This window comes from Anoplopoma fimbria, chromosome 24, assembly GCF_027596085.1.
Source record: "Anoplopoma fimbria isolate UVic2021 breed Golden Eagle Sablefish chromosome 24, Afim_UVic_2022, whole genome shotgun sequence".
Lineage (NCBI taxonomy): Eukaryota > Metazoa > Chordata > Actinopteri > Perciformes > Anoplopomatidae > Anoplopoma > Anoplopoma fimbria.
In genome coordinates, this window is record NC_072472.1 from 10,882,065 (window position 1) to 10,908,856 (window position 26,792).

Consider the following 26,792-nt stretch of genomic DNA (forward strand, 5'->3'; position numbering starts at 1 on the left):
GTATGTGACAACTGCCTAAGAAATGATTACAGTAACTGATTAAATGTTATGGCAATGCTTTTTAAATGTACGTCTATTTGAATGTCAGTGGATGTCTGAATTACGTGTCGTAATTTAAATTTAAAGTTCTTCTATGTGATATTTTATACCTCATGACGATATGAAAGGTCAAGATCAAAGTCAGATAAGCCCCATCCTGTTCTTTAAAGAGCCATGCAGGCAGGTTTGTGGTCTAACTATTCAGCAGCACAAGATCACTAGAGAGAGTTGTGAAAATAGACTGCAGGTAAGGATTTTTGTTACTGTAAATAGAAACAGGGACATAATAGGGGTCACCAGCAGGCTGTTGGAAACTGGAAGCCATGCATGATGAATATACCTACTGAAATGAACTGTACTAGGGAGGGAAACAAAATCCAGAGTCCATATCTTCATAATGCATAAAGCTCTCAACTTGTCTAATGGTTAACTGTTGTGTGTCCGCCTGGGTTCCTTTTTATTGTGTTGATGTTTTTGTGTGTACAACTGTATTCTTATATGTATGTTGATTATGCTGATATGTTCTTATTCTTGTATCTATATTCTCATATTATGTCCTTTTAATGTAAAGCACTTTGAGTTTTCATGTTTGAAATGAGCTACATAAATAAAACTACCACGGCCAAATTGCCATTGGTTGCCCTGTAGTCAAATCATAGTAATTTGATTGGACAAAGAAAATCCTGATGCTTTGATCTAACTTCCGTTCACATCAGTTATTTTAACTCTAATCTTTTGGGTCCCTCAGAAAGTCAGGGATAACCCTACTCTGAAGCGGGGTTAAGCCCTGGGCTCAGGGTGAGGATATCCCACAATTGAAGTTTTGAGTGTGAAATAACTATAAGCTCGGGGCTAACAAAGCTGTAAGCCCTGAACTAACAGAGGTCGCAGCCAAAGGCTAAATATAGAGTGAAAAGTCCTTATGATGTTGTGATGTCTTTATCCGGTTTGTGATTGCAGGCTTATAAAAACAAAGCAGAACTGTTCTAAGTCTAAATTGATACAATGTATTAGATTTGTCCCAGTGACACAAAACTGTCATTGATGTTTAACAACCACAGCTTTTGCAAAAAAGAAATTAAAGCACAAATCAATATGTCTGCAACATAGCTGAAAAGCTTTGTATTAAAGGTGGTAGATGTTACCGGAGGCTATACTGACAGTGATGAAATAGCAGGGAATGATGAAAAACAAGTTTCTACTCCTAAAAAAAACCTAAATTCGTTATTCTAACTTGTAGAATGATGCCGGTGTTGTCAACGACTTGGATTTTAATGTCCTGTTCACCTTGTGTGTGACATACCCTTTAGTCAAACCTCTCTAGTATTGTGGAGAAACCACTATAATTGGATTCACATGTTGGTAAGATGACGTTTGAGAACCTTCACATTAATTTTATGTTATAAAATGTTATTTATGAAGCTGATGAAAGACTTGAACATGCACAACATAATACAGATTCTAATCAAGTAGGTGATTTTTGTTGTTTTTAGGTGTCATTGTTTACTGAAATATCTACATAACTATGCTGCCCTCGATCTTGTACTTCATTCTAGCCTTTGCTTGCTATTGTTTAATGGTTAGGCCTATATGAAATAGGCCTGTTATGAAAAATACACAACTTGATTTGAGTATTATCAGGCTTACAAACGCAGTGCAGTATTTGAAGGCAAGCAGAAAAATATGTGATTTTTTTAAAAAAAAGCACAGTTTAAAAGTTATGGTCAGAATTACAAAAGCTGTTTTTTCTCACACCCTAAAATGATTGACAGTGGTGCTTTTATTTTGGAAGCAATGGGAGAGCGGAAGTGACGTCGGCCCCAGTGGGCGGGACTACCTCTCCTAACCTCCACCAATAGCATGCTTGCTTGGTGAAATATGAAAATGGCGGCTCTCTGTAGTGAGTTTGGGGACCTGGTACAAATCAAGAAACAGCTAATATCGGTGATATCGCTTTGCAAAGAAAGAGGACTTTTACACAGCTCGAAGTGGTGGGTCGGACTTTTGCTAATTTATCATTTAATGCCTGTCATTATTCTCTGTTACCATGGTAACGTAGCGTTAACGCGTGGTACCAACCAGCCTACGTTAGCTAGCGTTGTGTTAGCGGTTCTGTTGACAAGCCTCTTTATGACAGTTTAGCTAAAGCTGACTAATACATTAGCTAATCTTAAGGCCACATTGTAGTTCAGAGCGTGGTTAAATGTTTACTTGAGTTTAACATTCAGTAGAGAGTCACCTGGTGTTGTCTTTGCTTGCTTTGCTCACATGCTTTCTGTGTTTACTTTTTAGGGCATCTGAGTTGGCATTTGCTTTGGACCCTCTTCCCAAGAATGAGTTACCCCCGTCCCCTCCTTTCACTGAGGTTTGTGCACCACCAGGGCCGAGAATTTTTTTTTTTGTTAGCTTTCATTATATAGTTTAACTAGCTACTGTCCATTCTACCTCAATGTCCCCTAGGAGCAGCTTTAAGGTTTAAATATCATTATATGTCATGCTGTGTGTCAGTATCACAAATGTACAATCTATTCATTTTCCACTTCTCCAGCTCTTAATTCAAGCTGTATGATATTGACATTGAGTCAGAATATTGAAAGCAAAGTACATATATTGAGTGACTACAATATCATTTTCATCCAAAGATTGTGCACCATATTATACACATTTCACCCAACACCCACCAATGGCCCCCCCATACCCCATTGGTTCCTACTGATTTAAGTGTTTAACAAACAGGTAACAACTATGGCCGCACACAGCCATTCTGGGTTCAAGCCCATTTTCACTCAACAGATGGAAGCCGCTCAATTGCCAAAAGCAATCGATGAAACCATTTGTTTTACGTTTCAAGTATATTCAATTTCATGGTGTGAGGGGCGTGGCCTTCCCAAAATTGCATTTTTGGGTAGCAGGAGTCTTGAGTCATATTTCTAGGAAAGCACTTGTACATACTTTCCCGTTATTTAGCCAAGTTTTATGTTTCCATCAGGCATTGAACCTTAAATATGTAGTTTCATTTTTCTAAAGGCTAGTCTCATTATTCCCCAAAACCGCTGTTAGCTGTAGTTTTTAGCAGAGGTCACTCGAACAGGAATACATAGTGAATATTTTGGAGACTTAAACTCTTTTCAGTCACAAGTAGAGTGTATGTGGGATCTCATCAAAACAAACTGCTGTGCACATGTTTATCGTAATAAAGGAACATGTTGAATGGTGTGATACGATTGATATTGCTGTTTTTTGTTTTTGTTTTTGGACAATGGTGATGGTATGTGGTGCAAAGGAATAAGCTAAATCAGGTTCTGTTCTTTTAATGGGATTTGTATACAACAACAACAACAACAAAAGAATCAAACAAGCAAAGACAACCTTATGAGCATTAAGAAGTAAAAGTCCACTGTTTCACACAAGAAGAAATAAATGATATGTGGTGCAAAGCCTCAACACTTCATTCCAGTTTGGTTTGCCATTTAATGTTAATTGCTTGTCTCCATCTCTCTTCAAGGGAAATGTTATACCGCCCCCTGGTGACATTTTCTTTATTTATTCAAATGTAGGAGGTTAAATTGTTAATCATGTGTTCATATGTTGCCCTTACAATTACTACCATATGAAAGTCATTTTGTTTTTAAATGAGATTAATAGTTTTATTTCATTAATGAAGTTGACTTTATAAAGATGATTAGGATAACTTTTCTCTTTTTCATTGTCTGTCCCAAATACAGGATGACGCACAGGACCTTGATGCACTTACACTGGCCAAATCCTACTTTGACCTGAAAGAGTATGACCGTGCAGCTTACTTTCTAAAAGGCTGCTGCAGTCAGAAGGCTTATTTTCTCTATATGTATTCTCGCTATCTGGTAAGATTCTGTAGATATTTTGCTTGCCCAAATCCTTTGAGTCTTGATTTAATTTCTTGACAAGACTGCTTTCACTTTGCATGTAATGGTCGTGCACCATTTTGAAAGTGTCCCTCTATGTCTTCAGTCAGGCGAGAAAAAGAAGGACGATGAGACTGTGGACAGTCTGGGTGAGGACTTGCTTGTTTGGACATTTAAAACAGAATGGAACTACTTTTATTACCCCAACACTAAACTTTTTTCGTTCTTTTTTTTCGTGGTACTAGGTCCTCTTGAGAAGGGTCAGGTGCGCAATGAGGCCTTGCGAGAACTGAGGGTTGAGCTCAGTAAGAAGCACAATGCAGGAGAGTTGGACGGGTTCACCTTGTACTTGTAAGAACTTTTCCTCCAATGTGAACATACTTTTCTAAGATTATGCAGAGGAATACATAGAACTGCTCATAAACTGTGTGTGTTTGTGTGAATACAGGTATGGAGTGGTGCTACGAAAGCTTGATCTGCTGAAGGAGGCGGTGGAGGTGTTTGTTGAGGCAATACACGCACTTCCTCTTCACTGGGGAGCCTGGCTGGAGCTTAGTAACCTTGTCACCAACATTGAAATGGTAACTACCTTTGTGTTTACATGTACACAAATTGTACATTAACTTACTGTGCCTTACTTAAGTCCACAGTTACCATTTTCACCTAGAAGCAATCCTCACAACACCCTCAGCCTCATGAACTTTAATATATACTTAATGTTTCCGAACAAATTAAAAAACCAAAAACATTCTCATATTCATCAATGCAAAGAAACTTTAAAAATTCCATCTCAGGTTATTAAATGAATGAAATTAATCCATCTACCTTGATGTCTTGGTGTTTCTCCCCAGCTGAAGTCACTGTCTCTCCCAGACTGCTGGATTAAAGACTTCTTCATGGCCCACATGTACACAGAGCTGCAGATGATCAAAGAAGCGTTGCAGAAATACCAGAACCTCATAGAGGCCGGTTTCTCTAAGAGCACTTACATCATCTCACAGATTGCCGTCGCCTACCACAACATCAGAGGTTTGTTTTTCTTCCTTTCTAATAAGACTTTTGCCTCTCAGAAGAATGTGATGGGGACAGGTTAAGTCTAACAGTCTGCATTCATTTCAGATATTGACCAGGCTTTGGCTCTCTTCAACGAGTTGAGGGAGCAGGATCCGTATCGCATCGACAACATGGACACATTCTCCAACCTTCTCTACGTCAAAGTGCGTTCACCTCATTATAATATCATGATGTTTAGATTTGACCCCTGTAAGTCAAGTTTTCAGCGTAGGATCTAAGTGGGAAAAAAATAAGTGGGTCTGGAACAGATTTATGTTTTTGTAAAGACCCATTTATGAATCCAAAATATAGTTGTTTTTTGTTGTTGACTGTAATAAATGCTTCCACAGAGCATGAAGCCAGAGTTGAGTTACTTGGCCCACAACCTGGTGGAGATCGACAAGTACAGAGTGGAGACGTGCTGTGTTATTGGTAAGAAGAGCCAATCTGATCTACACTAAAGCAGCTTTTTAAACTTTTCCAGTGATGGGACAATTGGTTGATGAATGCATTTAATATGTATTGTAACTTGTCCTATTGGCTGCCATTTTTCACTTAATATTCTAGATTTGTCCACAACATTTTAAAGACATCATTCTGAATTACAGTATTTCGTGTAATAACTTGCGTGTCTCATCCACAGGTAACTATTATAGTTTACGCTCTCAGCATGAGAAGGCAGCTCTGTACTTCCAGCGGGCCCTCAAACTGAACCCCCGATGCCTCGGGGCCTGGACCCTCATGGGCCATGAATACATGGAAATGAAGAACACCTCGGCTGCTATCCAGGCCTACAGGTCAGACTGAAGATGTAGTGGATTAGATATTTATTTTCATTGTGCTTAGTTCAGGATCAGAGTTGAGGAGGTGTGACCTCCAGTCATTCATGGGTCTCTTGCTCAGAAAATCTAAAATTCATGAGCACGATGAAATGTCCTCGCCCAGGTCACTTTCTTTTTTTGGAACAGTTTGAGGGGGATTACAGCATGAAATGCCGAGTTTAAGTCAACAAACGGCATCCTTACATGTGTTCTGCTGTTCTAGATGTGTGAAGGATACATGGAGAGCTGTTAGGCTGCACCGACTGTTGATACATTTGTCCTGATATTTATCAAGATCAGCATTGTTGGCAGTCTTGATGCTGGAGAGAATTCATTTCTTAAAACACTTGGTGATGATGGGGGTTTAGAGCAACCAGGTGGTAGTCATTCAGACATTTCACTGCTGCCTTTTTGGGCACCGAGATAATTGTAGCTGACTTGAGGCAGGTGGGCCCTACAGCCTGCTCTAGCTAGAGGTTAAAGATGTTGGTGACTACCTCAGCTAGTTCAGTACCCGTCTGGTGACTCCTATCGATCCAGTCTGTTTGCTGATATCAATTTTGCGCAGGTTGGATTTGACCTGTTGTTGGAGTAGTTTTATGGTCTGGTCCCCCTGGTGGTGCAGTACAGGTTTTCAACCTCTCCATTTGGTGGTCAAAGCGAGCAAAAAAGTGGTTCTGTGTGGCTGGAAGGGCTTTGCCGCTGGAACTTGTGACTGTGTATCTATCCTTATGCCATTGATCGTTCTTATCTCTTTACACATGCACCAGGAGGCGTTGTTATTCAAGTGCTCCTCTATGCACAGTTCATACCACAGCTTGGTATCTCTGATGCCCCTCTTCAGCCTCCCTCGTACTTCTTTATAAGCTTGAAAGTGTCTAGATTTAAATGCTATATCCCATGCCCTAAACAGAGTCCTTACTCCACTGTACAGCAATGATTCATAACAGCAGCATTGTTCCTGTGGGATGTTAACCCTAACCCTTGTTTTTAATGTGTATTCTGTCTATCAGGCATGCCATTGAAGTGAACAAGCGGGACTATCGTGCCTGGTATGGCTTAGGTCAGACATATGAGATCCTCAAGATGCCCTTTTACTGTTTGTACTATTATCGAAAGGCTCACCAGCTCAGGTATGGATTTTGACATCAAAAAAAGAAGTTTAATGAAGGTGTTACTATGAATTTAAATATTTGAGAGAAGTTTTCAAATATGCATGCTCATAAACCAAATGCTCAATATTCATTTTGACATACAGTGATGTGTTTTTTTTAGGCCCAATGACTCGCGTATGTTGGTCGCACTGGGGGAAAGCTACGAAAAACTGTCACAACAAGTGGAAGCCAAGAAGGTATGCATGTAATACCTGATTGTGATTCCTGGTATGTGTTATAATAGCTTTATGGCTTGTTTTTCACATATTGTATTTTTTGTCTAGTGTTACTGGAGAGCATACTCTGTTGGAGATGTAGAGAAAATGGCTTTACTGAAGTTGGCAAAGTAAGTGTCTATTACTGTATCCTGAGGAAACACAAGTGAAGAAAATCAATAACAGATCTTGGGGTCTAAAAAGTAGTTTACGTCACATTTTCTTTAACAATAAAGCACAAGTTCAAGATCCGATCAGCAGTTTTTTCCCTATTGTCATATGTCAGCAAGTTAATTGCATCACCAAGCAATAGGGGCTAAATGTGGATCTGCTTATTGCTTTTGCAGGCTCCATGAACAGCTGACTGAATCTGATGATGCTGCCCAGTGTTACATGCTTTACATCCAAGACATTTTCTCCTGTGGGGTAAGCATTATGAAGTATCAGAATACATATGCAGATTTTATACACTTCTGTCCACACACTTATTTGTAGTTTTGATGTGAGGCTGTAATCTTGGCCTCATAGTAACAATTAATTACATTTTTAATGGCGTTTTGGACTATGACACTCTTTCTTTGAAGTATTCATATACCTTGACATTTTCATTACCCTTTATTACACACAACTATATTATGACATTATTTATGACTTTTTGATATCATACTATATATACTTTGACATTAAATATGACCTTTTTATTTTATTTACTTATTACTTTTTAATTATATAACAGCACTTTCCTATATCAACATGACAATTCCATCCTGCACAAAGCAACGTTTTTGCTTTGTATAAAGGATATATCCTTGTATAAAGGATCTAATGTTGATGTGTCCACATGCTTGTACCGTATTTGTCTGGAAGAAATCCATGTCTGATCAAATCTTGTTCTCACAGGAACAACTGGAGCATGCTGAGGTGAGCACAGCGCTGCGGTACCTGGGTCAGTACTATTTCAAGAACAAGCTCTACGACGAGGCGTCCCTCTGTGCTCAGCGCTGTTGCGACTACAATGATGTAAGTGCGCCTGCATGATGTGAGCACTGTGTTCCAGTTCCTGCAGTAGAGTGTAAGAAGGATTAACACACTGGTGTCTATGGTCACTCTGTTCGTAGGCTCGCGAGGAGGGAAAGGCTCTGTTGAGGCAGATTTCACAGGTCAGAGATCAGACCGAGACGCCATCAGCAGATCTGTTCGCGCCGCTCTCAAACAACAACACTCCCGTCAGGAGGGTGTCGCCACTGAACCTCATCTCCTTTACACCCTGACACCCAGCCTCCTGTTCACCGGCTTTAAAATGGACAATTTTGTATATCCAACTGCTTGGGGGTAAACAGTGTTCAAAGTATTTACTTGTCGATGCATAAATTTGTAAATGATATTAAAATTAACATTTGTTTGTAAAATGTACAATCCTGATCATTTTTGTCCAGGAGCAGACAAGTTCTAAGCTCCTTCAATTGATGCTTGGGACGGTTAGCCTGAGCTACACACCTCAGTGAACGTGAAGAGGTTTTTGAGTAGCTTTGTATAATCCAAAGCTCTTTTTACAAGTGTAAAAGCAGAAATAAAAGAAAATCCTTCAGAGCAAATACGAATACAGACAAAACGCATCATATTTTGACTTGCAGTCCTGCGTTATCATTGCTGAATATGTAAATAGTTTAAATAAAGCATACCTGCTAGGACAGTCTGTATTTCTCTGTAATTAATGTCCTGAAAATAAAATATGTAAAATATTTCTGCTTTAATGGCTAGACTACCCAATACAATGTTTTTTATAGACTTTATTGTAAATAACAAACGTACTTACAGCAAAGGCAGAGTAGGTTAATTACACACATTTTCCACTACACATTATGCACTATTCGTAACACACAGTCTTTATCTATTAGCCACTGAGCAGCTTTACTGCTCAAGAGCACTTCAATCCCTTTAGTAGTGGATTGCGACTCTATTTAAAGCATGTTTAAACTGTTCTGGCATGAACATCGTAACGGTATTTGGCATGACAGCAGTGAGTTAACTGCACTATAGTAGGTATATAAAAGTATACAAAACAATAGAAAAAGATACTAAAAAACATTTTGCATGTTATTCAAGAAGATGAAAGAGCTCAGTGCTTCCTCCTGAGACTAAGAGGTGGGAGGGGGAGATTGCTGGCGAGAGCACAAGATCCGGTAGTAAGGTGTAACGTTTGCTTCTTCAACAGCAGGAATGTTTGTCATACGTGTTGGGGTACATGTTGGGAAAATAAGTTGCCATAAAGAGTCCTAGTATGTCATCAAAGTCATAGTGTAGTATCCCTTAATCATCACAGTATAGTAAGTAATAAGAATGTCGTAAAAAATCTGACTTTATAGCAAGTTCTATACAATTACATTTTTATGACCTTTTTACACATACAATACTATGACCTGAAAAACATGCTGAACTACTTTCACAACTTTTCCTACAAGGTATACTATGACTTAAAAAAACAACTATACTATGACTTTTATAGGACTTTGTTCGACAGACTTTTTTCCACATGCCATTATATGTGATTTTTCAACAAACTATACAATGACTTTTTTTCAACAACCATACAATTAGTTTTGAGTTTTTCATGAATTTTATTTGACATGCTATACTATGACTTTGTATGATTTTTTAACATTGACATATACTATGACTTTTTGACATGACTTTTTACTATCTTTTTTTAACATTTTTCTTTTTCACAACTTCTTTCCAATATTATACTATGACTTTCTTAATTACTTTTTTCGACATGCTATAGTATGACTTTTTTTTTTACATGCTATACTATGACTTTTTCTGACGTATTATATTACTTTTTTTAACATGTTATACTATGACTTCTTTGACATATTACATTTAGATTTTTCATGACTTCTTTCCAATATCATACTATGACTTTCTTAATTACTTTTTTCGACATACTATATACTTGGACTTTTTTTCACATGCTATACTGTGACTTTTTCGACCTACTATAGTAAGACTTTTTTCAACAAAATATACTAGTTTTCCCCCCCCCCCGATATATACATATTATATTGTGAATGTTTTGACACATTATCCTATGACTTTTTTCACTTACTACACTATGAGTTTTTTCAACAAACTATACTGTGACTTGTTAATAACGAAGTCATACTATAGCATGTTGTAAAATGTCAGGGTATAGTCAACGAAAAATACATAAAAAAGTAATAGTATACTCTCTTGGTAAAAGTCATTAAATAGTCAAAGTATAATACCCCGATAAAAGTCAAAGTATAGTATGTCACAAAAAAAAATCAGAAACCAGTCATAGTATACTTTGTTGAAAAAAAAGTAATGCAAACCCTGTTGAAATACGTAATAATAAATAATGTAATGTAAACCCTGTTGAAATACATAAAAAAACAAGTCATGTTTGACATATTTGTCAATTTAAAAGACTTCATTTTACAATTTAGATGGTATCAAAAACAATTCTCTCGCCATTGACTACTGTGCATCATTTTTTACGAAATAAGGTCCAATGGGGTCTTCGTCCCTCCACAGTATGCTATAAAAATGTCAAAGTAGATGTCAGGAATATATAATAAAATAAGTTATAGTTTAGCATCTTATCAAAATAAAAGCAATATCATATGGCAGAAAAAAGAAAAAGTATAGTATGTCATACAAGGGTAGTGTCATATTGTAATGTCACATAAAAGTCAGTATAGTTTACAATCATATTATTATACTACGGCATTTTATGACATACTATAGGCTATTATGACTCTGTTATGACATACTATTCTGTGACATTATTATGACAAACAGAACTGACTTTTGTGACATTTTATTTAATTATTGTAGAAAATAGAAACGTAATCACAGCAAAGGTGTAGAGGGCTGATTACACACACATGCACTTTTCTTTACATACAGTCCATATCTAGTAGCCACTGTGAGCATAAGCACCTTGATTCCCTGTGTAGTGTACTGAAAACCTATTCAAAGCATGTTTAAACTGTTCTACTGGCATGAACATCTTAACAGTATTTGGCATGACAACAGTGAGTTAACTGCACTGCAAAAAGATAATATATACAATACAATATAAAAAAATCGCAAGCGAATAAAAACTAAATTAACTCTTTTTTTGCATAATATCAAAGAGGACAAACTCCAACTGACACTCCAAAGAGCTCAGTACTTCCCCCTGAAACTACGAGGGGTGGAGACAGGGGTGCGAGGTGGAGACTGCTGGCGAGAGCGCAAGATCCGTGAGTAAGGTGTAACGTTTGCTTCTTCAACAGCACGAGTGTTGTATTTACGTGTCGGGGTACGTGTCGGGAACAGAGTTTGGAAAAAGGGCCTTTTTTGCGGCGGCCGGTTCTCAGTTTCACTCGGTGCAGCGACCCCACAGACCCTCTTCTTGCTGGAACCGGGTGTGACGGAGTCAGCGTGGCCCGAAGTGGGGGGTGGGGGCAGTACGGCCTGCGTCTGGGCAAGGGTCTCTGCTTTCCGCCTCAAGTCAGCCTTTACAAGCATCAGGCCGTTCTGGAGTTCCAATAGGATCTGGTCCTAAGAAGAAGTCAGTCAACCGGGTTAGACGAGACCACAGAGGGGGAAGTGAAGGATAAGGTGGGATGTTAAGAGAGAGAGAGAGAGAGAGAGAGAGAGAGAGAGAGAGAGAGAGAGAGAGAGAGAGAGTAAAGTGAGCCAAAAAGAAACTCTTGAACATGCTTTTGCACAGTAATCACCTTGTGCAGATGTTAGAAACCTAGATTTAGTTTAAAAAGCTGGCTGTGCATCAAGATTGTTAGAGAAGAGAGTAGAGGGAGAGAAGAACAAGGTATACTTAAATTGAGAATTGCACTTAAACAGATCCTGCTTTGAGATACTAATAATAAAGTGTCTCTAGTCAGAGCACCTTTAAAGTGAGAGAAGATATCATTACTGTCAAAACTCTACTTGAACTGATATTGTACAAGCAGAGATGCTAGCAGAGACAACAGTAATTTGGGGTCATGATTTGGTTAAGTACTTTTTCAGCCGAGTTTGTTACTTTACGTCTACAGTACAGAGAATCTTTTTTTGTCTGAAATTTGTCTTATCCAAAATAAAAATTATAAATGAAACCTTTATTTGATAAATTTATCTGAAGTCTGCAGTTACTTATTTACTTAAACACCAACCAAATAAGTAAGATTAACTTTAGAGCTGCGTTATGTAAATTAATGAGCTTTTAATAGCCTGCCGTGACATTTATTTTTTGCGGAATTTATGTTTTTGGGGTCTTTTTTTATTTTTTTTATTTTTTAGAACAGACAACCAAGCGCCCTTTCACATGATTAACAGAAAAGCTCAGTTTATAGAAAAATACAAATTCCATAACATTGTACTGAACATATCTGTGGCTCTACCTGTTTGGCCAGCGTCTCATCTGCAGCCGCTAGTGCCTGTCGCAGCCTTTCCCCTCCTGTGTTGCGACAGCAGGCTCGTTCCCCCGACTGAAGGTCCGCCCCGAGCCTCTGCAAATCCAGGCGCAACTGACGCAGGTTCTGTTGGAAAAAGTCTGAGTTTTAGTCTTTCTGAGGGTTAAGAAACTCACATGGGGCAAAATCAATGGTGCTTTTCATTCGGCACAGTGGTAGTAACTGACCCGTTGACCGTCCTCCAGCTTGCGGTCAGCAGCAGTGGTGAGGGTGCCTGTTGAACCCGGGACTTCCAGCTGCACCTTCAGCTTTGTCAGCTCTGCACAGGCAAGCAGAACAAGACAGTCAATACCATTAACAACATCCTCACATCAACACGTTATCAGGGCGGTGAGTCAGCCACCTTGTGTCTTGGCGAGAAGCTCAGCGCGACACTGCTCGAGCTCAACTTGCAGTCGGCCACCTTCTGTCTGACCAGTGAGGCGCTGAGAGCGTCGAGGCCCCTCAAAGTCTCCATGTGGCCCCGACATGTGGACCGGTTCAGCTGACTTGTTTTTATCAAGGGCTGCAGACAAAGCTTCAATCTCCTGATCACGCTCCTAAAAGAAAACAATTTGTGAAAAATATCTTAGCACGGTTACAACTATAACTACATTGTGGTTACACTTTGCATTTGGGGAAAGATGGAATTTAACTGAAGAGCAGATTATGTGTGTATTGTAATCACAACGTGGGGTCAGACACTGCCTGAAAAAAAAGGACCAATTTAAGGCTGATGATTTAGCACTCACCTTCAACTCCTGGCTGTAGAATTTCTTCAAATGTTTTTGGACGTTAGTTATCTTGTCTTCATACCTCTCTTCGATGAGAGCCCTCTCTGCCTCCAAGGTCTCACTGTGAGGAAAGAAGACAACACAATTTGTTATCTGCATACATTTTTAAACGTTTCAGCTTCCTGTTGGGGGGATTCTTTGATGAAAAAGACAATGAATGGACATTTCTGAGTATAGTATGCCATAAAAATGTCATAGCATTGTATGCCATAAAATTTCACAGCATTGATATTTGTTTGATTGTTTTTTTTTTTTTATATGAATTGAGTTATGACCAAAAACATGCTTTATAATTTACAGTGACTTTGACCTTTGACCACCAAAATATAATCATTTCATCCTTGAGTCCAAGAGGATGTTAGTGCCAAATTTTAAGATAATTCTCTCAATATTAAAAATAGTACGGAATAAAAAGCCTAATAAAAGTAGCAGTATGCCATAAGTATGTAATATAAAAAGTCTTGGCATATAAAATAAGTCTTGGTAACATTTGCCATCAATTTCAATGTCATAGTATAGTATGTAATAAATGTACTGATTTAAAAAAATGTATAGCCTAGCAGGTCATAAATGTAGCCCCGTTAGTATCAAAAAGGCATCTTAAAAAACGGTTGATTTAAACAAAACAGACACACACCTGAAGCCATCTTGCATCCCAGAAATGATCTCCATCATCTCAGAGACCACCTGCTCTCTCACAGTTGCCTCAAGAACATCTTTCTCGTCCCGCTGGCGCTGCACTTCTCTCTTCAGGACATCGATGGCCTGCAGCAAAGCCTTAAGAAAGCACAGTCAGCTGTTAGCAACACTGGACAAGTGGCTGAAACATTTAAATGCGGTTTAAAAAATGTTTAGTTGATCTTAAAGACATAATCTAGATTACCTGAGTATCTAACATGGTGATATCTCCGTCTTCAACATCACTCTCATCCTCGTCCTCTTCCATCACTGTGCTGTTGTTACCATGTGCCGCTGGCTCACGCAGAAGGGACAGGATGTAGGCCACTCTGGTCTTTGTGGACGGGCCATGGACCAGCTGAAATGATATGACGGATCTTTTATTTCTCCTTCTTCTTTGGTCTTGCATGCAAGACTTGATCAGTCACAATCGCAGAAGTTGTACAATACAACAATACGTTTTTCATTTTACCTGAGTAGCAATAGCGGAGAACTTGAGGGCTTGGAGGGTCTCGTCATAGATGGTGGCACATGGGTTGATGTTGACCACCATGCTGGAAGTTCCTCGGCCACAGAAGAAACCCTGCAGGACCCGGGTCAGTTTACTGTCCCTGAAGGGCACCACTTGAGGGGGTCGGGATCTGGGGATGTCAGAGAAGGTTTTTAAAATATAGCTCTTTCTCAAACAGCTCATTCCAATATCTTATTAGAAAATACACGTGTTGTATATGAAGTACATGGCAACACTGCCCCACATGCTTTTGAACAATATTATCATTGGATTGTGAATAGCAAAAACTCAAAAAGGTCCAATTGCTAGTGGAGTTATGTACCTATTATTTACTACACCACTACTAACAACTTCTCTTCAAGTTATGGTTAAACACGTACTTGTTGTTCTGGTTGTGCCTCAGAGCAGCAATACAGCGTCCCAGTGTTAAAAGGGAGGTGTTGATGTTGTTGGCCTCCTTCATCCTCTCACCATTACGCTGCTCTTTACAGCGTTCAGACCCGGCCAGATCACACACAGTCAATCTAAAGAGGAGAAAGTGCAAGACGCAGCACTGTGTTATTGCTTTTGCTAACTCAAAATCAACCAAAGCTCAAATTTAATGTCGGTAATTAAAAGGTAAACTTACTCGCTGATGTGCGTGGCCTGGGGTGAATCCGTCTCTGGATTGACGTGCAGGACACGGATGGAGAAAATGCTGTGGCTGAGTAGGTGATACATTTACAATCAGAGATGCAATGAGTGTGCGTCATACACATATGTCAAAATATGTCAAAAGTTTTATGTGCTCTTACCTACGGCTGGAGTTCTGGTTGAGGTGAGTGCTGGCAAAGCTCTGGTTGCGACGTCCGGCCTTCAGAATCTTCCAGGCTTCTTCGGCACTGCGGACCTGGACCCAGGCAAGTTCTGATACAACAGAGGAAAAAGCAAAAAATTAACACGAGAAAGAGCAGCAACAACAAAACATGTTTTATGTGATACTGTACAGATTTTAAAGTATCAATGACAGTATTAAAAAAGCAAACACACCGTTTGAAGTATTTTATCATCTATGGCAGTGTTTTCATATGGTGGTGTTTCACTTGCACCAAAAGAAGCAGTCTACAGTTTTTTGGGGGGTTTTTTTAAACACAATTTTCTGCTCAATTAAATGTATCATACATCAGATGGGAGAAGCTGCATACTGGGATTTGAGCTTCAGGAGGTTCAAACTGATACACACCATATTAATTAAGCAGCTGTTACATTTTAGAAACATTATTTCTGTGAATGAGTAAGTGTTACCTTTCACATAAGGGTTGCCCTGTTTGTCGTCACTAAGCCGCAGCGTGACCCTTTTTCTGGGCTGCAGGGACGGCGAGGCATCCAGTAGGTCATACAGGAACTCATTGTAGATCTCGTAGAAGGCCACCCAGATAGAGAACTGCACCCCTTCCGCCAGATCATCTGCTCCACTGTGTGAAAGGCTGTCAGGCTCCAGACAAACACTGTCAGTGTCTGCAAAAATCAATGAATGATGTTCTTTTAAGAGAAAATACTTTTGCAATGGAAGTAATGATTTGAATTAGAGATGTCAACAGTTCACCACCAAGAATATTTGTGACTGGTTACACATGTCCGTCTAAAGGTTGATTAATGTTCAATATATCAATTAACATATTAACCATTTGAGCTATACAGTCAGGACACACCATACAAGCTCTATGGCACCAGGCCTGGGTTGTCAAATCAAAGAGCAGGCAAGAAAGCAGAAAATGTTGTATTTAAACTTTTCAATTCAGAATCAATGCATCATCTGATTAGCCTTCATAGAGACCACCGATGAGACAATTTAGAACAAATATTATCTGATGATGATCGGTTGCCAATCGGCGCACCTGTGACCTGATCAAAATGCGACAATAAACAAAGAAATGCAAGACATTCACAACACAAAAGATTCAAATTGGATGGACATAGCGCTTAGACATGCAGCGGCAAGATCAATGAGTCTATGGCGCTCCGGAGTAAGAAAAACAGCTTCAGGATGTCTCTTCATTTTGAGGTTTTTTTTTCTTAACAATTAACCGGTTAGTTACCGGTTTACAGGTATTGGACTTTTGAAAGAACTGACATCCCCGATTTCAGTGTAATGGGGGCAGGGTTTCATTTAGTAAGTCTGAACTGGATGTACACCACATATGAAATATTAAGCCGAGAAATATTGTATTCTTGTTGATATTTTTGAATTGGAACTGGCATTCTCCTCCATCTGTAATTGGTTTACAATTCCATATAAGGATTTCCTGAGCTATCCAACTTTCATAACTGGAACTGGCATTCTCCTCCACAATATGTGATGTGTATGCTGTTAAACCTGTGTCCACTCCCAGTCTAAATGCTGTCCTCCTCACCTTCAAGCTGGGTGGCAATGTTGCTTGTAGAGGAGAGTCCTCCGATGCCGCTGTCCCAGATTGTAGTGTGACCACCTCGACGAGAAGTCTGATTCTCATTCTGTAACAACAAAAGTATGTCAGCTCAAATCTGTGTGCAAGAAGAAATTCTAATCTTTTATGAGTAAAGAGAGTTTTTACTCAAGACTTTTATAAAAAGGTGTGGAAAGGTGCTGGACGTTTTATTTTGGGTTCAAAAACTTGGTGGGACTAAGACAGCACAATGGACAAAACTGTAAAATAATTAAGATAATTAGCCATTTCTCCTAATCTCCTTAATCACGTCTACCTAGAGAGACAAGTGATCGTCTTAGCCTTTACTAAGACATAAACAATTTCTACACTACTTCCTTGGTTGTTAGTGTAATTTGCTTTCCATAGAGAGGTAAATGGATGTATTTGGAGATAGAACACATTTCATATCTGGAGAATTCATTGTGATTCATGTGATTCTAGCTGGATATTTTTCTGTCTTAAAACAGGTTGGGTGACATTGAACTAGATGGAATTCATGTTGAGTTCAGACTAAGAAAGATACTGAAACTGACAATTATACAAAAAACATTATCAACATGCTGTATACTAGAAAATTACATTACTAATTTTATACAACCTTTAGAATTTGTTCTTCCGTTTACCTCTTTAAGCAGAGAGTTTCTGCGGATTTCCTCCACCCTGATCTCTCCGGAGTCAAGCTGTCTCACATCCTGATACATGACAGGCTTTAGGTCCATGGCACCATAGAGGCGGCCCTGCAGTTTCCTGAACAGAGATGATAAAGCCCGGGGAAGGAGGCCTGCCTCTCGACCGCTACCTGCAGGTCAAGGTTTGAAAATGTACATTAGCATTTTAGGCATTTAACAATCCACATAAGCACTGAGAATGCTATATCTGTATCTCCAATCATTCCACAGAGCTGCAAAAACAACATCACAACCAAACCAAAGCGATATACTGATGGTTTCAAATGTTTTGTTTTTACCCTGTACAGTGTAAGTCTTTCCAGAATTGGTGACACCATAAGTGTAGAGGAGCCTGTTTTCTCCTTGAAGCACATCTTTCACCATCTTCTTCATTGTGCACTCATAAAACTGCTGCTGTGTCGTCTCTGGCCCAAAAATCTATGAAAGATGGGTGATAAAAAAAAAAAAAAACATCAGTACGTGGTTTTTTTCCAAATAGAAATATTAACAAAAGCAAAATGGTATTGCAATAGCCTGGTTCCAACGAGTAGAGGGTAGTTGCAATTATAACAACTATGTCGAACACAAATACTTTGCACATGGGAAAAAAAATGGTTTTGGGGCTAATTATTCTTTAAGGAATGCTTTACTTCAGGATACTCTTTGTTATTGTTGTTGTTTATTACTGGCCATAACTAGCAATACTTTAGCATTTAACGAAATGTACAAGCATGACTCTACCTTTGAGAAACTAAACTTGTGCATGCTCTGGGTGATGCCTCTCTCTGCGGTCCTCATGTTCTGAGAGTCTTTTGGAGCTTTGAGCAGGAGTGTCTCTTCATCTTGGACAGCCACACAACCCTAAAAGAAGAGTGAACCTTGAGTACAAAGTACAGGTGTACTAAAAACAATACATGCACGTAATCATTCCACAGAATCATAGTCTTACCTGTTCTTCTTCTTTCTGACTCTCAGTCTCAGTAAGTGGCCGGATGCGCAGAAAAACTTTCACCCTCTCTTTGTCCCCTTCGTCACAACTACCTTGTCTCACCGCTGCAGGTTTCACTGCTAGTTCCTAGAGAGACAAATTAAAATATCTTTGTTCTGTTGCCTATATTGAAGAATATAAACCCTTAAGAAGAACACAGCAAGTCAATGTAAAAAACATATGTTTCAAACATTTAATAAAAGGCATTTATAAATATTATTGTTACATTTTAGGGATACTCACTGGTTCTGTAACAGAAGGCCGGGGGTCCAGGCCGGGGGAAATGACAGAGATCTCAGGTAGACGTGGTCTAGAAAGGCCTCCATGCTCTGTTGCCGTGGACTCGAACACAGCTATTTCCTCGTCCTCATCAAAGGGACATCCACACGGGGAGGACAAAATCAGCGCCATGCTACCTGTTATAAGAGGAAAAATTGTAATTAGTGTGGAGTTGGAATTAGGTAATTACAACTCATTTCAAACCTGACTGTGAGCCAGGAAACGCATGAAATGTCCTTTTGCATATATTCTAGGGATCAGAATGTATCAGGATACAATACAAAGAAATGAATAAATGAATAGATTCTAATGCTCAATAAGACCTGTCCCAATTACTCTCACACACACATCTGAGTGTGCCCTACCCCCAAGGGTGTGTCATGAGAGAAGGTGAGAACACACAGAAACTGGATGAAGCCTACTTTTTGCTTCAAAGCCAAACAGTCCAAATGAAAGACTAGTCATACAACACAATGAATTCCAATGAATCTATTGCCTGTCCTGACAAGTTCAGTATTTGTGCAGAAGAATGACATCATTAAAGAAATGTTGGCTGCACTGGGCTTCTCTGCTGTTTAACCTTCTTATAAACCCCAAACCAGATTTCCAGCAGTGGCAGTGAACACAACACAATGCCCCGACTATCACTGTGCAGCATTCAGAGTTAAACTAAAGTTAAACAACGAGTTAAGACTAGATGAATGGCATTTAACCTTATATGGGTTGTTTTTTTTGCACATTATGCAAGACGTTGCATCATTTCGGGGTGACGTTGACTTGCATGGGTATGTCAACGTTTACCTTAAAAGGAATACACTAAACACAGACAATACGTAACCATCCTGACAGTTTCAACACGAGGACAGCACATTAAGTCACAGTATGAACGTGCACAAGTGTCTGTGTCTTTGGGATCTTCTGGTCACTACCACTGAAATAACACAATAATGGCAATCTCGATGTTGGCTTGCTGGATAAAGACTTTTGCATTAACTAGGTCAACACATGTAATTATGTATTACAGCTGTATCGTGACTAAAAGGTTTGTTATTGTTCGCATCGTGCAAAGGTTAATTAAACTTACCTCGGATGTCGAAAGCAGCTTGATAACAGTGAAGTATCTAATGTTAAATATTGTTAAGTTAATTAGTACATCAACTTCAAAAAGAAACCAGAGATAACTTTGTATCAATCTACATGAAACTAGCCTATCGCCTCCTCTCTCTCTATCGCAGCACTCTGAGCTTCAGCTGGCTTGTTTCACCAGACTGCGTTTGGTTTTTGAACAATGCGCTTCCCCTGCAGAGCGGCTCACCGATTGGCTAATGGCCGGTGACGTAACGTTCGAAGCATCCTACGCAACGCAGCGTCAAAAACGCGACGTCGACAAAAGCAGGAAGTATCGCGATAGGATGGCTCTTCTGCCTCGCGTCGCCGTAACGTCACGTTGGTTTAATTATTGTTAATCTGCCTCCGTGTTGAACTAAATAACAACAATGAGACATTGAAAGCACTTGTATTAAAACACTGTGCAATAATAGTTAAAATAGTTTTTTTCTGTCTGTAAATATTATATTTCAGTTGTTGTGTTTTTCTACTGTTTTTGTTGCTTATTTATAATACTTGGTTTTTTTTATTTTTTATTTTTCATTTTTTTATTTTTATCTTGTCTTTCTTTGCTATGTCTCTTGTGTGCACTATCCTCTATGCTGCTGTAAGCCTGCAAATTTCCCCGCTGCGGGACTAATAAAGGATTATCTTATCTTATCTTATCTTATCTTATCTTATCTTATCTTATTAAGAGTAATGTGAATTTAATTTCGGATTCTCAGATTTAACCAATCCATACAAATGCAATACCGAGAGTTTGGCCAGCAGATGTCGCATTTATTTAAACTATGAAATCAAATAAACCCATTCAAACGCCCTACTGCAACTGTCACTTCTTAAACAAAGTCCTCTTTCATGGGTACCTATTACCCGTTGAAATAAATGTGGAATGTTATGAAAACGTATGGGCATGGGTTAACAACTTTATCACAAGTAATATTTAAAGAAAAAAAAAGAAAGGGGACATCATTTTGTATGAGTGAAGGAGGAGAAAGTAATTATTTTGTATATGTGGAAGTAAAGACAGGAGGTGGACGACAGAGAAATGGAGAACCAAAAATTAAAATGTCATGTTTATTTCACATGCATACCACAAAAAATGTTAGCCTATATTTTACATTATAAGTAGTGATACAAATGTGTTAAACACTGGATGGGGAACCCTGGATTAGTCTACATTAGGAATCCTGCAGAGGACAAACAGCCGAGGAGCTCAACAAAATACATACATGTCATACATGAAACAACAAAATGCATAAATGTAAAGCAATTGTGAGCAATATAATCATGTCGCCTACCAAGAAAATGCAGGTAAGTGAAACACTGTAATTTCTCTGAAAAAATGTGGTGTATTGATAACAAAATAATGAATAACACATTGCAAGAGCCGTATATAATAACAGCGTTTACCTCTGAGGTACATGTTGTGTGAAAACTTAGACAAAGTACTTTAACAATTACTCTTAAACCTCGAACATTGCTCTATTCGCTGCAGAATTTGACACGCCTGTTATGTATCAATATCAATAACTGAAAGAGTTAAATGAAAACACAATATTGCATGGAGCCTCATTCAAGGATAATATCAGTGTGATTTGTATACAAGTGTCTAACTGCAATTGTAATTCACTATAAAAGTCTAAATAACCAAAACATTTATAATAAAATAAAAATAACTAACTAAAAAAACTTTCCCATATATTCAACTTCCCAGAAAACAAGATAAAAATAGAGGTCAGAGGTTGTGACTAAAATGCTTTATTATATATTTAACTTCCTGAAATTATGAACAAACACCATTCGTACATTAATGCATACTGGCCTCTTTTTTTAATGAAATGAAAGCATTCAGCTTTTCTAGATGATTCGCCCACTGAATGCTTCTATCAGTAAATCTGTGTGTAACATTGTTTAGCCATTAAAGTTGTCTCCTGGTTCAGAGTTTTGCTCCATAGTGGTGGTGATGCTGTGAATGCTGACGTGGTTGTGTGAATTTTGGAGCCTTTGTTTCTGCACACTGTGCTGAACGCCGTAACAGAAGTAGATGATTAAACCTGTTGGAAGAAAAGTTACATCTCCTATGATCATGTTTGTTATTTTGATGCCTGTGCACATTTTTCTTCAATGAATCTGTGTATTTTATAGCGACTGTGATTCACTTACCTACTGCCATCCACACTGCATAGCGGATCCATGTGTCGGATCCAAGTTGAACCATGAGATAGACATTGACAAGGGTGCTGAAAACAGGAAGCACTGGCACAAAAGGAACCTGTACATATGACAGAGCAGAAACATTATGACAATAATATTAAAGCAATGAAAAAATACTCAACTTTCCTGTTTAGAAGTACACAGTTGCAAGAAATATATGAAATATTATTGGTTGGATTTTTGTTTTTCTTCCAGCTGGGACTAATTTCCTACATTTGGTCATTGAAGTTTCTGATTTCAGTAATTTCAATGTATATCATTAAATGTGTACTTTAAGATGGATGAGACATACCATGAAAGCAGCTTTGGTTGTGTTCTGTGGTTGTCTCCAGATGATCAAAGTACTGAGGACCAGCATCAGTGCGACGATAGAGACACAAAGTAAACTCCACCACTCGAGGGCCTGCAGGGAGTCCACAGCCCGAGATATGACGAGGCTTAAGATGATTGTTAAAAAGACTGAGGAGAACAATGTACATTCCAATGATTGTTAACAACGGAAATCATCTATATGCTGAATAATATTCAAGGATGCTGTTCAGATCACTTACTGATGAAAACAGTTAAAAGAGACACGTTCTTTGATGTCCGTGAAGTGGCTTGTGAAGGAGGAAATAAGACTTCAGAAACTGTAAAGGGTTCTGGTTTGCTGAAACTTGAATCCTCGCTGAGGTCTGATTGGTACCTGGGAAAGTGATGAAATACAAATGAATACACCAAAGCATAATTTATTTCTATATATTGATATAGCTGTGACTTAAACATGTTTCATTCTTGTTTCTTTGTTTTTCCTGGTTCACATCAATAAATTGAATCCATGTCTATAAAACAGATCAATGTCATCTTATTTAATAATCTTTTTTCTTTATCAGTGAAGGTAGTTAAATCATAGAAAAAATGCTTTCTTAAAATACAAACTGCAAGGATCTGCAAGCTGTTATAAAAGACCAAAGTGTACTATTGACTCCTTAACCATTTTCCACCCACGACACCAACATCACTCATAAACATCACAAACAAACCTTGTAACTATTGAGATTAGACAAATAGCACCATGCATAGTTCATTATAATGATTCATACCTTAATATGAGGATACATATGGCAACAAGTGTGTAGGCAAAAAGGGTCCCAATTGACATCATGTCAACTAGCGCCTTCAGGTCAAACAATAACGCCATGATAGCTGAAAAGACATGAATAATAAAAACAAGAGTTATTAACATATGCTTAAATAATGTCCTCTTATGCTAATTTTAGTTAATCATATTTCAGCTATAACTTTATCCTGAGGTTGGTCTACAGTCATACAACAATTAACACCAACAGTTTAAAGGGTTTATTCTGAAAATTTACTCTGCAAATATTTCCGGTCAAATAAAAAAAACATTTAGATGTTTAGAATATTGTAGTTTACATAGACCATTTAACTCCTGAGGTCAAAATTGGAGGTCATTTTGAAACAAAACAAAAACAGGAACAGATTAAATCTTTCAGAAACAAAAGCTTTCAAGTTAATTATGGGCTATCTAAAAAAGTTAAACAAATGTTAACTTGTAGAAGCAGTTTTACCTGCTACAACCCCTGAGGCCAGGGTCGCTATAACAGGACTTTGTCTGTCACTCATTTTACTGAGAGGTCTGAAGAGAAGTCCATCCCTGGCCATGGCAAAGAGGACACGAGGCATCGGGAACATCGATCCTAGTAGGCTGTGGGAAAAGTAATTTGCTTTTGTTTAATCCTTATTCCCAGGATGTACTGTATGTCAGCCAAGGACAAGAAGAATTAAACTATCCAATTTAAATTTAAAATTAAAATAAGGTAAATCCAATTAATGTTTGATTTGGCTTTGATTTGCAGAGTTGAATTGCGTTTCATACCTTGTTGACAGTGCACAAAGGGATCCCACAGCCACTACATACTTTGCAGGTCCCCAACCGATGTATGTGAAGGCCACTGGCAACGGGCTGTGAGCACTGAGCAAATAGTACGGCATCATAAGAGTCAGCGCTGCAGACACACCGAAGTAAGCCAGGAAGCAGATGAGGAGGGACGCCACGATGCCGAGTGGGATCGACTTCTGAGGGTTTTTAACCTCCTCTCCTGAAGAAAATAACACATTATTACTGTGTATCACTGTATATTACTGTCACAAACCACCTGCTTGCAGTTGTAGTTTATGTGAATGACACAAACTGACAGGAAGTAGACATGGACCCAAGATGTTGCCTAGCCATGCAATTCCATGGAAAGTGTCTATAGAGTCCAACAAGAATGACTCGCCTTGGGCATGCGCCCAAAAAGTTTATTAGCTTCTGGGCTATTTAGCTTATTGAATAGGCACAGTTATGATTCTCCTCCTGGCAAATCCATGAGTTCCTGCTCGTCCCACAGACTTTACTTTATGGCAGCTGCCCATCCTGTGGTGACGCTGATGCTGCTCACATGCAGCACCTGCAGTGGTCATTTACCAGCCTCAAATTGGTTGCCAAGAAGCACAACTGATGACTGGTTAACATTCCCAACATTGTAAGAGAGAGATATAACTTATTGGGGTTTCCAACAACATCTGGGACAAGTGTCCTCCTACGTCACAGTGTGCACGGATGCATCCGCAATGGGGATTGACCTAACTAACAGCGGTGTATGCTACGTTACCTACTGTGGGGTCCTCACATATTCGAGGAGGCATGTCCTCATTTGTCGGCTACTCTTATGGAAATTCTAAGTGGTGAAATTCGTGCTCTTGATTTGAGAAGATTATTACCCATAGATGCCAGTAGAGGGCTCTGCTTGTGCTTATAGAATAAGGGTTAGCCTACAATACTGTAACCTTCAACTTTTATATCGTGCTATGCCCCTTCATTTCCTCTCAGTCTTGCAGTGAACTGGATTAGTGTTATTTTACCTGTTGTGGCAATGCAGTCAAATCCAACAAATGCATAAAAGCATGTGGCTGCTCCTGCTAATGTTCCCTCGAAGCCAAAAGGGAAAAATCCTCCACTGCCATATGTGCTTGTGTCATTCAGTGATGTGTAGTTTCTGCAAAGAGTAGACATGTTGATTCTTGGTCATGCAACTATAATCGGCGATTGAATGATAGATATTTCAAAACTACATTTAGCAAGAAAGATCAACAATAGCAACCTGAATAATACTGAAACTGTACAATACTGTTATTAAACACATAAAAGCACAACATCAGTCATAATTGAGTCAAGACGTATAATATGGAATGGAAACACTTCAATTCTTCTTTATTTTATAAAGAATATCAGAACCCATACTCATATGCATCTAGGAGAGAATCTTCCCCGATGTACCAGTTGTCGATGTCCCCCTTAATGACCCCAGCGATGATAACAAACAGCAACACCAGGACGTTAACTGCTGTAAAAACCTTATTTACAATAGCAGACTCTTTAACACCAAATGCAAGAATCCCTAAAAAAGAAAACAGACAGAAAATATAAAGTTGGTTATGAATACAATGGAACATTGTTCATAAAACGATACTCAATAAGCATTAAAAAAATTACAATAAAATGTTATAATCTACTATTATTTCCCTCAATTTCCACACATAAATTACAATATTAAATTCGTACACTTGGTTACAAGTCACAGGGGTTTAGATTGTGAGACTTGCCTGCCAAGAGCATTATGAGGCCAGCTGCAAAGAAGTCTGGGTAGGGAGCCAATCCGGGTAAGTTCATTGCAGCTTGTTTGCCCAGAGAGTTGGCAATGACATTACCAATGAGATCGTCAAAGGTCCCACTCCATGCTCTGGCAACACTTGACGTCCCTTAAAATCAAGAAACAAAAAAGCAGATACAAAATTCTTAGTTTAACAGAAACTCATAAAATGGCCTCAGCATTATTATAAGCAAAAATAAAAACCAAACATCTTTTCCAAACTATGTTTTTATTTTTGAAAGTTTAAGAGAGCAAAGGTATTTACAAGATACTTTTCCAAGATGATTAATAAACACTTATCACATGCAGTCAATGCATTCAGATAGTGGCACTATCTTTACCAATGACATAAGACAGCAACAAGTTCCAGCCGGTGATAAAAGCCCATATCTCTCCCACAGTCACATAGCTGTAGAGGTAGGCAGAGCCAGTCTTAGGAACACGAGCTCCAAATTCAGCATAGCAAAGTCCTGCAAAGATGGAGGCCACTGCTGCAATCAGGAAGGCGATTATGATGCTCGGCCCGGCCACGGTTCGGGCCACTTCTCCCGACAGCACGTACACACCGGCCCCCAGTGTGCTGCCGACCCCCAGGGCCACCAGGTCGAGGGTGGTCAGGCATCGCCGAAAGTTGGACACCTCTCCTTCAGGCTGCAGAGGTTTCCTACGTGACAGGCTCTGCAGGAAGAGCAGTATCTTTGCACCAGACATCCTATTAATCAAGACACCATGTTTCATTGATCGCTCAAGAGCAACACAAAAAGGACTGACACAAGA

The 26,792-nt window shown here is 38.9% G+C and overlaps 3 protein-coding genes across 4 annotated transcripts; 1 reads left to right on the forward strand and 2 right to left on the reverse strand.

The window, feature by feature from the left end:
- The first annotated feature begins 1,892 nt into the window (after positions 1-1,892).
- Positions 1,893-8,575, forward strand: cdc23 (CDC23 (cell division cycle 23, yeast, homolog)). The gene is made up of 16 exons (XM_054626043.1): positions 1,893-2,030; positions 2,332-2,404; positions 3,765-3,902; positions 4,030-4,072; positions 4,169-4,274; positions 4,372-4,504; positions 4,775-4,952; positions 5,043-5,140; positions 5,327-5,408; positions 5,620-5,773; positions 6,811-6,930; positions 7,073-7,148; positions 7,236-7,297; positions 7,514-7,592; positions 8,067-8,186; positions 8,285-8,575. The coding sequence occupies exons 1-16, from the start codon at positions 1,918-1,920 to the stop codon at positions 8,435-8,437; spliced, it is 1,728 nt and encodes a 575-aa protein (XP_054482018.1). The 5' UTR covers positions 1,893-1,917; the 3' UTR covers positions 8,438-8,575.
- Positions 8,576-10,634: 2,059 nt separating this feature from the next.
- On the reverse strand, positions 10,635-20,236 carry kif20a (kinesin family member 20A). 2 transcript variants are annotated; one of them, XM_054625944.1, is made up of 20 exons: positions 20,081-20,236; positions 18,961-19,133; positions 18,679-18,804; positions 18,471-18,590; positions 18,029-18,167; positions 17,685-17,860; positions 17,008-17,107; positions 15,899-16,111; positions 15,409-15,520; positions 15,243-15,317; positions 14,995-15,138; positions 14,576-14,744; positions 14,309-14,461; positions 14,063-14,202; positions 13,384-13,486; positions 12,996-13,191; positions 12,820-12,911; positions 12,581-12,718; positions 11,918-11,960; positions 11,678-11,738 (listed from the first exon to the last, which is right to left on the reverse strand). In XM_054625944.1, the coding sequence occupies exons 2-19, from the start codon at positions 19,126-19,128 to the stop codon at positions 11,949-11,951; spliced, it is 2,376 nt and encodes a 791-aa protein (XP_054481919.1). In that variant the 5' UTR covers positions 19,129-19,133; positions 20,081-20,236; the 3' UTR covers positions 11,678-11,738; positions 11,918-11,948. The 2 variants fall into 2 exon arrangements, with proteins under 2 accessions (XP_054481918.1, XP_054481919.1); XM_054625943.1 differs by lacking the exon at positions 11,918-11,960 and having other exon boundaries at positions 10,635-11,738.
- Positions 20,237-22,017: 1,781 nt separating this feature from the next.
- zgc:175280 (cationic amino acid transporter 2 family protein) lies at positions 22,018-26,726 on the reverse strand. Its single transcript, XM_054626357.1, has 11 exons — positions 26,357-26,726; positions 25,969-26,124; positions 25,601-25,763; positions 25,228-25,361; positions 24,200-24,422; positions 23,892-24,028; positions 23,403-23,505; positions 22,872-23,005; positions 22,613-22,779; positions 22,270-22,378; positions 22,018-22,160 (listed from the first exon to the last, which is right to left on the reverse strand). Exons 1-11 carry the CDS (start codon positions 26,724-26,726, stop codon positions 22,018-22,020), a joined length of 1,839 nt encoding a protein of 612 aa, XP_054482332.1.
- Between the last annotated feature and the right edge of the window lie 66 nt (positions 26,727-26,792).